An 11,099-nucleotide genomic window follows, 5' to 3' on the forward strand; every position below is an offset into this window, starting at 1 on the left:
CGATACGATACGATATCTTTCGATACATATCTTAATTTTGACTAATCGATACAACGATCGATATTGATACTTTAATCCTTGCACATCATCCTGTTATTAGATGTCTAAATGGCATAAGAGCCACATGATCAAATAGCGTTATGTCACACCCAAAAAATTGTACAAATCCATTGAGCCCCAAAAGTGGGCAAGACAAGACACGTTGGAAAGAGCAGATTAATTAGCACACATCCATTAGGGACAAGAGAGGACTGGTTGATACCTTTATAATGTGTTTTAAAAGAGTGGGAGGTTGATCCCAAAACAAACAATATCATGATTTAGATGAATGATTGGCCATTACACATCCTCTCTTCCAAAACTAGAAACAATTGGAAAGGGAATCATTGACCTTTTTTAGGCTGAATCATTGACGTTCATTTCCTAAAGCTGTAGCCTCTACCCTAGACAAAAGGAATCATGCATAGGGGCGTACGTTAACATCTGATTTTTAAAAAGCAGAAGCCCATGTTGCTCTTTAACCTCTCAGTACAGAGCCCAAGTGGCCTGGTACCCTATCTAGAGGGAAACTTCTCTCGTTTTAATTGGTGTATCATTAATGTAATTCGTTTAATTAAAATCTCCATTCTTCTTCGCATTGCCGTTTCAAATTCAAGTCCAACTCCAGACGAAGGGTGGAGATGATTAAGGGGAAACACCTCCTGGTGTGGTGGTGGCATGGTGGGCTTAAGTCCTAGTTGAGGTTGATAGTTGACTCTCTCTCATTGGATGTTAGACATTCTTATTTTCCCTCTTCCCTTTCTCCTCCCCCTTATCTCATTGACCACCTTATCCTAGGGTTCTAAGTAACAGTATCAGATTGGTCGGATAGATACAGATCAGTCCAGAGCAGTATTAGATTGATATCAACTAATATTAATATCGATCCAATTTTTGAGATTTAAAACACTCCTCACCACCATAACTACACTCTTGGGCTATCACTCCTAGTGGCCTATGGGCCCTCGGAGGGATTAGATAAAAAAAAAAAAGGGGAAAGGATTTGGGGTGAGAAACTTGGTTGTCACAAGTGGACAAAAGTTGACTACTGCCTGGACCTAGCTAAAACTTCTATTGGCAACCAAACCAAAGGAATGAAATCTTGAAGGGGATTTTTTGAAATACTAAAACCTAGGAGATTATTTGTGAACCCAAGCGGAAAAAGTGAATTATTTCATTTCTTTGGCTACTAGTAGGGTTACAGCTACTTCTTCAACAAAGTATAATGTAGTGGGACCCACAATCTTAGATAAATATAGTTCGGATCAGGTTTTTGTTCGAGAACCATTCTCATACGGTGCCTGATCTGCACATGGAATCCACTCAATCTTTCTCTTCTTACAACAGGCTTTCACAATGTGTGGATTCTACGCATGGTTTTAGGTATCAGTATCGGATCGGCCATATATTGATATCAATTGAGACCGATCCCAATACCTGATCGATCAGAGATTGGGCATTGTATCGGTAACAGGGGTAAAATAGTAAAAAAAAAAATCTAATTTTTATGAAAAATAGGGGTAGTATTGATCGATCTGAACATTTACAATCGATCCCAGATCAATATCGTATCAGTATTAGCTGAGACTGATACCAATACCAATAACTAAACCCTTGATTTCAAGTATAGACTAGACACCATACGAGGACCTAATCCAAACTGGCATATAATCAAAATAACCTCCCCCAATACATCACATGCATCCTCTTGGTTGCACTTCTTCTTGTTCCTCGTTTTTATCCGTTGGTTCTTCTATGTTATCAAAACAACTTAGGAAGGAACTTGCCATGGCTTCTTTTAAATTGATTGTGGTTATTACTACTGGTCTAGTAAGTCCTTAGCCTTTGGCCATGGAATATATCTTTGGCAAACAATATGTATTTGAGATGGAACGTAACCGTATCGATCAGGGTGAGCTTCTTGAATAGACATCCATTTTGAGAGAGAGAGAGAGAGAGCTATATAATACTCGGGAAAAAGACTGCTACTACTGATTTGTATTACTCATGTCTATACTCAATCCTTGTTCCAAGGGGAATGGGACATCTTTTCATATCACTTGTAAACAAAACATTATTACCTCTCTAATATTGGCCAAGGGTGAGATGTGCAATAGTGTTCCTTTTTTGGGGCAAACACATTATATAAATAATGATTTTTTTTTTTTTTGGATAATGCTATGCATATGTAAATATATATATATATATATATTTTTATAAATAAGTGCAAGAAAGTTGACCACATGATTTTTTTTAAGCAATTACTATCACTCTTCCACACTAGTCTATAATTAATAAAACTCCCATCTCTTTAATTTTTTTTTTTTTTTATACTCCCTACATTTGAGTTTTTATATCTCCTTCTTCCCTGTTAAATTTTCCAAAATGCCTAAATAACCCTATCTTTTTATCTATTAACTGGTTCACTCAGCCTTGCTAACCAAACTTTATTTGTTGTGGTTTTAGTTTCAATTGCAAATCCAAAGCTTCTCTTTGCCTCTACACAAACAGAGGAAGAAAGAAAGAAAACAAAGTTAGAAACTTAAAATCAAAGCCGAAGATGAAGGAAAAAATGCATTTTTTTTTTCTCTGTAGAAGAAGAGGGTGGGGTGGGTTGTATGGTAACTGGCAAGGGTGAGGGGTTGGGCAGGGAGGAAAGGGTAATTTAAATATTTTAAAATAGCAGGGGAGAAAGAGATGTAAAAGTCCAAATGTAAAGAAATTTCAGAAATAAAGTTAAAAGTAGGATAGTATTGGTGAATATAGGTCAAGTATAGAGGTGTGATAGTATAGTAACTGTCCTTTTTTTTTGGTAAATAAGTTGACCTCATGACAGAGTAGCGGGTAGCAGAAGAGATGGGAAGCATTCCAGAGTTATCCCTGGGTTCGACAGGCCAATGCATCCCCTCCCTTGGAATGGCTACAGCAGCGTTTCCCTTAGCTGCTTCTGTAACCATGAAGTCAGCCATTCTCCATGCAATCCAACTCGGTTACAGGCACTTTGACTCAGCCACTCTCTATGGTTCAGAGCAGCCTCTGGGTGAATCCATCAAAGAAGCCCAAAGCCTAGGCTTCATCAAATCAAGAGATGAGCTTTTCATTACTTCCAAACTATGGTGCAGTGATGCTCACCATGAACGTGTCCTTCCAGCTCTCAAAAAGACTCTCCAGTAAAACAAAAACATCAAATCCTTTTTCTTTAAAAACTTACTGTGTAAATTTTTTCTTATAATTGTTTCTGTGTAGGAACCTTCAAATCGGATTACCTTGATCTCTACCTCATCCATTTTCCTGCAAGTTTAGTGAAATTTGAACTTCCCTTTGATAAGAAAGACATTCTCCCTATGGATTTCAAATCTGTTTGGGAATCAATGGAGCAGTGTCAGAAGCTTGGCCTCACAAGATTCATTGGAGTTAGCAACTTCTCTTTCAAGAAGCTTGAAGATTTACTTGCTGTAGCCAAGATCCCTCCAGCAGTCAATGAAGTAAGTTTGCTTGGATTTTTTCTTGATTTGAAGAAACATAAGCTGTTGTGGAAGTTAAAGGCTGAGAGAAGGTTATGTATTGTTTGTTTGTAAAGGTGGAGATGAACCCACTTTGGCAGCAGAAGAAGATGAGGGAGTTCTGTAAAGAAAAGGGAATAGTTGTTATTGCTTACTCTCCCTTGGGTGCCAAAGGAACACCTTGGGGCACTAACAAAGTATTGGAGTGTGAGGTTCTAAAAGAGATAGCAGAGGCAAGAAGAAAGGCAGTTGCACAGGTGAGATTAATTAATTTCATTCACTGCTTCTACATAAAGTCTACCAATAAGGTCTCTCAATATTCTAAGATGCTTATGCTTGTTTTTCTCCTACTCTTTTAATATGGATTTTCTTAAGATGTATTGTTGTTCCATCTTGCCAATGTGATTGATAATAACTAGAAATTTAAAAAGGGAGAGAATTCCATTATGTAGTTTTGAATCTCTTCATTAAAAGGTATATAAACTAGCTTACTAATGTATGGTGTAGGTTTGCTTGAGATGGGTGTATGAGCAAGGGGTGGGCATAATCGTGAAGAGCTTCAACAAGGAAAGGTTGAAGGAAAACCTTGAGATTGTTGATTGGATGGTAAGTCAAGAGGGGCTGCAGAAGATTGATGGCATTTCACAACATAAAGGGTGTCCTGCATTGGAATTTATCTCATCAGAAGGCTCTTACAAGTCTCTTGATGAATTGTGGGATGGGGAGATAGCATAAATATAGGTGATCATGGCTTTTTTGTATATGCATCTCTTATTTCAAAATGTATCTCAGAAGGCGGCCCTTACAATTTTTATTTTTGGATAGAAATTAAGTACTTGTTCTGAACTGATCACTGGCATATTTCATACTCTAAGTTCAATCAAATATTCTCCATGTATCACTACTCTGGCCATTACTACACACCCTTCCTTAGTCGAATTCTTTAAATCTCTATTATGCCACTCTATAAACCCCAATTAGGCTAAATTTGACATATGAGTAAAGATCTTGGGTCTACCTTACTATCTATACACAAAATGTGATCGTGTCCAAGTTGTCGCATTACATATATTTAAGCTATGAAATGATTAGTATTAATTTAGACAAGTGACTAACTCATGAATAATATAAAGGGTGTACCTAATGCACGAGGCTTCCGAAACCGAGGGCTCTAAGGAAAGTCATAATGTACGCAGTTTTGCCACCCGCTAATATAATATACCAACTACTTAAGACACTCTGGAGTGGGCAAAACTGTAAAACCAGTTCATTATTGGGTCTAAGCCAAGGCCCATCTTATTAAACCCAGGAAGGGTAAAGCTCTCAGTGGACGGATGTGATTGGTGCAGACTTGGTATATCCAAATATCAAATACCTAAAATGGTTGGATTTTGAAGAGGAAATGGCAGCGATTTCCCTGACAGTTGCTCTCTGGGCTTCATCTCCAACTCCAACTTCGAGAAATCTAAGGAGGCAGGGACTGAACAGTTCATCCTTCATCCATCCCTGCAACGCCCTTTCTTCTCATACTTGGTCTTTGTCTTGCTTGCAATTGGCTTCACCTCTTTCTGCAACTCAATTAACTCACCGCCATGGCTGGGCTGTTATGGGTTGCCTTCCTTCTTCCTCGGAGAGTAGTACAAGAGGCTTCACCAAGCTCTATGTTAGTGGTTAGATTCTTCCCTCTTTAATTGGCCCTTATTATTTAAAGCTTATTTGTCTGGTTTCTCTGTGTCTGAGGAATGAAGTTCGTAAAAATCTGTGACTTTTTTTCTGTTTCTCTATCGTCGTTTTCTTCTTTCGTTTCTCCCAGTTTGGGTCAGTATTCAACTGGGTATGCTACTCATTGTACATGAAATTTCTCTCTCTCTCTCTCTCTCTCTCTCTCTCTCTCTGTGGCTGTTGCCCGCGCGTATTTGTAGCTTGGACATTTGAGGAAATGGAATTGCTGCCGGCAGAGATTTTGATTCGGTTACTTAATTTTTCTAATGTGGGTCATTTGAACTTGTAGTTTATGCCATTTCTAATGCAAATTGCATTTATTGCTTCAACAGTTAATGACCATTGCATGAGTTCAGTATGAATGTAGGTTAGGCAGGTTGAGCTGTTCATAGATGTTTGTTCTTGGGTTTTGTTTGTGGGTGTGGGGGGGGGGGCTTTTCAATTTCACCCCCCTTGATTTGCAAAGATATGGAATTCGCTTTTCCCTCTTAGAATGGTTTCTGTTTAATATAATTTGATAGATTTGTGCATTGATTCAATGATTTTGTTTTAGATGTGGTACAGAGTATCATATTAAAAATGTAAACCCATTTGCTCTCCTTTTTTTTCTTCTGGCACTACTTCTATTGAGATATCTGTCTCCTCCCACTCTATTTGTTCTTGTTCGGAATGATGATTGTTGGAATAGGAAAGAGATGCATCTCCCGAAACGTGCCATCTGAAGGGCAGTGAGTCTTTCAGCAATAGTGTCTATATGAGCAAAGCGATAACCCCATTAAATACATACTTCCTTAGATTCTCCAAGGATAATTTCTGTTTCATTGGACAATAGTGGTGGGGAGGGCAATCAGCTGCATTGTCTATTGCCACTCTCAATTAATAAAATGTCAATCATGACTTGATTATTCCATTCCTACTCCTAGGATTACTTGATGTTCATTCACAGAAATTATCTCCTGGAACAAATCTCTTTGTGGTCATGGGTAAATGAAGAGGTGAAATCCAGTGTTGGTGTTTTAGGAAGAGAACTTTGTATATTTGATGTTGATTGTATGACTCAATGGTATCAACCGCTGTGACATAAGGAGGACACTGCCATGATCCTGAATGTTGGTATCTTCTGCCACAGATTTATTTGATCAGCTGAAGCAGGAAGTATTTCCTATAAGACTTTCACCAAATTCATATTACATAGAATATAGAAATGCTTGTACAACTTAAAACTGTTGCCTACATTTTTTGTATCAGTGACACACATTCAGGCTTAAGACCTCCAATGTAAAACATGCCCATTTACACCATATGCAGACAGCATGTCACTGACTTTATTGTAGTCCTTCAAAATATGGAGAGGATACACTTGGGAGAGAGGGTGTCCATTTTCCAATGCCTCCTACTGTTTTATTTTTTATTATTTTGAAAATGGTGCTATATTTTCAATTTTCAACATTTATGGTGAGCAATGTGAATATGGAAATTGGGAACTGGTAAGACTTGTGGGGTTCCAAAATTGACGTGACCTCTTAGTTATTTATTTATTTTTTTTTTTTTTCACATTCCATTTCCTGTACAGCCACAAATCTCATTGGTTTTCTTTTCCTTTTAAATATTTATTCTTTTCGGAATACTTATGAAAGGAAAAACTCACATATACAGTTCACCTAAGTTGTTAAATATCTTTTTCTTGGTTACTCAGCCAGTATTTTTTGCATGGTACTAATTGTGACATTAATGCAGGACTTTCATTCAGAACCACTGAGGATAGCTTGCGAAATGCTTTTCAGAATTTTGGCAATCTTGTTGAAGGTTGGAACAATGATATATATGTTGACATTTAGCTGCCCTTTTCCTGAAGAACCTTTAGTTAGGCATAAACCTCCAGTAATACTTAAATTTCATTCTGTAAAACTCATAATGTAAGTTAAACATATAATCTGTTTGTTTGCAGTCAAACTTGTGATGGATAGAATAGCAAATAGACCAAGGGGCTTTGCTTTCCTTCGTTATGCAACCGAGGAGGAATCTAAGAAAGCCATTGAGGGGATGCATGGAAAGGTATGTACTTGAGAAATACCTGTAGCATTCAGTTTGATATACATTTCATGAAACCGAGATTTCTTCCATGGTTGAATTAGTGGGCATTATGGTTGGCTATTTGTATGTTTGCATTAGTTGGATTCAAGACGTGAGGTTACATCCTCCTCCCCCTCCCCCTCTAAAATTATGGTTTACTCAGACTAACCGTTATAGAATTGTTTTTATGAGGTAAACATGTTTTTAACTATATAAAAAATCTATTTAAAAAGCTAATATCCTGAATGGTTTTTAGTGGTTTGTCGTGCCCAACACCTCAGGCCTTGTCAGTTATGGATATCTACACCTGTATTCATGTAACACATAGTGTATAACTGTCTAATTCTTTGTCTGGAAAAATTTATTAGCAAAGGGAATTCCGTAGGACCATTTTGATCTGTTAAATTCTGAAGTTATTTATTATTTTTAATATTGGGGAGTGGGATGATAGGAAAAACGATCTGAGGTGTTTAGTGCTGACATTGAGGATAAAGTTGCAGTAGAATTTTTTTTCCGGCTCTTCTATTTCAAGATTATTGTGCAAGGGAAAAATAAAATAAGAATTAAGATAAAATAACAACTTAGTGCAAGATAAATCCCTCTGCAACTATCACGAAATAAAATAAGAATTTTCGTCCACAGCCTTAAAATCCCACTTTTGTGCCTTATATTTCCGTCCATTGCAACAAAAAATCACAAAAACTAAACCCCAACTGAAACCTTTTATAAATTGTAACATGGTCCAAATTTAAACTGGGCCTGCATTATTTTCTGATATGCTTGCACCTGGCACCGACCCTTTCTCTGAATCGTTAATCCTGGAATGTTACTGAATTTCCGGGATGTTTGAAGACCCATCACACTGCATCTCACTGATCAGATTTCTTTCATCTTGTTTATGAACAGCTTGTGACCCTCTTTTCTATTCTATTACCAGGGTTTGCATATCCCATTTCATTCAACTGACAGTCACAAACAGAACTACTCGATTTCAAGATGTTTCCCTGGAAATGCATGGATCACCAATTGCATAAATTTCTTCCATGTGTCTTTTTCCTTACACTATTTAATATAGGGGAAAATGCTGGGCATGGTGCTGGGTTGCCCAGACTCTGTCACTCTCTCTTCCTCCCCTCTGGAAATGAACCCCCATGCCCCATGCCCCTTGCATCCCAGCCCCCCCCCCCCACAATTGGTTGACCCATTAGCTCTAGGAAAGCTAGCGTTTTGCCCAACCCTCTCCCTTAATGTTGTTATTCAACCTTCTCTATTGCCTGCATTTCAGCAATTTGCAGTTTGTGTAATGCGGATCAGGATAATGGTTCAGTGCCTATCAGTTGTTTGTAGTTACTGTGGCTAAAATGTTGATCTCAGGATTTAGATATTGTCAGATTTACGTCTCTTTTTTTTGAAGACTATGTAACCGAGCATTGAGAATCTTTAATGAACTCCTCCTTTCTATTCAGAGTGCCTTACTTATTTCTATCTCTGACGTGCTACCTCATTATACAATTTTCAACCTGTAGAGTCTTGAGCTAGTTGGATATCTCAGTATTCCAGCCTAGGCCTAACAGGAATTATGCGAAAGGTAGTCCATATATGGGTCAAACATAAGGGTCCTTCTAAGACACCTCTTCACTGTTGTGCTTTGTTTTGTTTGATGATCTAATGAGCTATGTTGAAGGTTTGGGGAATTGTGGATGAACTTCCTAATGGGGGATCTGAACCTGCCGATCATTTACGACTAAAAGGTCATTTGTACTAGGGGCATTGAACATAATGAGGAAAAGGCATTTTTACCTTCCCATTTTATTGAACTTGTGCAAAAGAGGCTGATTATCACATATAATGTAATGAGCTTCCATAAGTGGGTCCTTTATCTAATTTGGCTACGCACTCCCCAACTGCCTTCTCGTTGAATCAATATAAATAAGTTGGTGAGCCATGATATTGGAACTCATTAGGCAAATGGCTCAGGATAATCATGTTGTGCCCTCCTGTTTAGATTTTTGTCTTCTAACAATTTTCAATAGTCTCAGCTCAGATCTCTTCCATAGATGGAAGTTCCCAGGACTTGGGGACACTAACCCAATGCGGGCCTTTTCTGTTTAGTTTCTGGATGGCAGGGTCATATTTGTGGAAATTGCAAAGCCAAGATCAGAGCTGCGCCAAAAGCAAACTCCTAGACAATATTGAGCTGCTTGGTTTTCGCTGTTTACTTGAGCCTGTCTTGGTTATGAGCATTGAAATGACTTTCTTTTCGTGCATCCACTCAGGTACCATCATTATCCTCCTTGGTTAGTGTTCTCTAGTTTACCATGCATCATTATCTAATTGTTTCTTTTTTTCTTTTGGCATGGAAAAAGGGTGCAACACTAGACTTTCAAGGAGGTTATCCATCCTAATACTCTCATTAATTTTTGCTTACAGGACGAACAAAAGATTGTTGTTTCAGTTCCTACAGTTTGTACAATTAGATGTGAAGTTATTCTAGTATATTAGAAAACTATGTTGAGACTTTTTGACAGAATGCCTGTTTTGATCCATTTCTTGTGAACTCTACGACCAGCCAGAAGCTTACATGCTCAGATTCTGAGTTGTTTCTGTACTACAATCCTGCTTATTGATGAGGACCATTCTTAATCTGGTGAGACACATTTATATAGAACCCCCCAAATCCCCACCCCTCCACCCAAAATTGGAAAAAAAAAAAAAAAAAATTAAGAATAACCAGGGGAAGCGGTAGTGGGCAGTGTTTTAGGTATTGGTAGTGGATCGGTCGACACCAATATTGTCTGATATCGGTTCGGTGATACGGTGTGGATAAAGGGTAAAATTGTCAAAATATGTATGGAATTAGTGTCGTTCAGAGGCAAAACTATCTGATACTGTCAGTACAGACCAACGTTAGATACTGATATGGATCAATACCAATACTTACACAAGAAGTATTACTCCGATATCAATACCTAGAACCTTGGTAGTGGGGTTTAAAATTTCCGAATGCTATAGGGATTTTTAAAGAACCTTCTCCCAAGAATGATCATTTCCCTTCTAATATTTGCCAAAAAAAAAATTCTGTTATAATTTAAAATGATTATTGACATAATTTGTAATCTTTATTTTTTGTTCTTTTAATATGATACTATGTATAGGTATATTTTTTTTCCATTTAAGAAAGTAAATCTTGTCATTTTACATGTATATTCGAAAATATGGAAAATAGTGATAATTTTTTATTATGATATATAATGATAAATAACAGCAGAATAAGACATTTTTTAAATTTTTTTAAAAAATCTTTTTTACCTCTATGTTAAAGAACTTTTAGAAACAAGATTAAAAATAATTAAAAGAAAATGTCAAATTCTAAATACATATATTTATCGAAAAAAGAGTTTTAACTACACATGTAAAGGTGTTATTTAGATAGACCTATTAAAAATGGGACTGTGAATTGACACACCATTTTGGTTAATTTTTTTTCCAGATATTTTAATAGGTGAAACTATGGCTATGTGCAAGGGATTATAGGGGCAATCTCGGAAGGTACCAATAACCTCTTGATGAAAAGTGATAACCATGAAGTCATTGCATGTCTACAAGACACATCAGGGACGTTGGCTCTATCTGTCGCCAAACATTTGACACTATCTTCTTACTTAGACCTGTATTCTTTTCATTATGTCTTAAGGGATGCTAATTCTGTTGCTGACTCACTACATTGCTTTATTTAATAAAAGATAAAATGATTTGATCCAA

At 37.2% G+C, this 11,099-nt stretch overlaps 1 protein-coding gene and 1 pseudogene across 3 annotated transcripts; both read left to right on the plus strand.

The window, feature by feature from the left end:
- The first annotated feature begins 2,895 nt into the window (after positions 1 to 2,895).
- LOC122078472 lies at positions 2,896 to 4,315 on the plus strand (annotated as a pseudogene).
- Positions 4,316 to 4,866: 551 nt separating this feature from the next.
- LOC122079839 (organelle RRM domain-containing protein 6, chloroplastic) lies at positions 4,867 to 11,099 on the plus strand. Of its 3 annotated transcripts, none has more exons than XM_042646590.1 (5): positions 4,867 to 5,212; positions 7,002 to 7,070; positions 7,213 to 7,319; positions 9,450 to 9,613; positions 10,828 to 11,099. In XM_042646590.1, the coding sequence occupies exons 1-4, from the start codon at positions 4,945 to 4,947 to the stop codon at positions 9,531 to 9,533; spliced, it is 528 nt and encodes a 175-aa protein (XP_042502524.1). In that variant the 5' UTR covers positions 4,867 to 4,944; the 3' UTR covers positions 9,534 to 9,613; positions 10,828 to 11,099. The 3 variants fall into 3 exon arrangements, with proteins under 3 accessions (XP_042502524.1, XP_042502522.1, XP_042502523.1); XM_042646588.1 differs by lacking the exon at positions 10,828 to 11,099 and adding an exon at positions 9,704 to 9,951 and having other exon boundaries at positions 4,868 to 5,212; XM_042646589.1 differs by lacking the exon at positions 10,828 to 11,099 and adding an exon at positions 9,768 to 9,951 and having other exon boundaries at positions 4,868 to 5,212.

Source organism: Macadamia integrifolia, chromosome 5, assembly GCF_013358625.1.
Source record: "Macadamia integrifolia cultivar HAES 741 chromosome 5, SCU_Mint_v3, whole genome shotgun sequence".
NCBI lineage: Eukaryota > Viridiplantae > Streptophyta > Magnoliopsida > Proteales > Proteaceae > Macadamia > Macadamia integrifolia.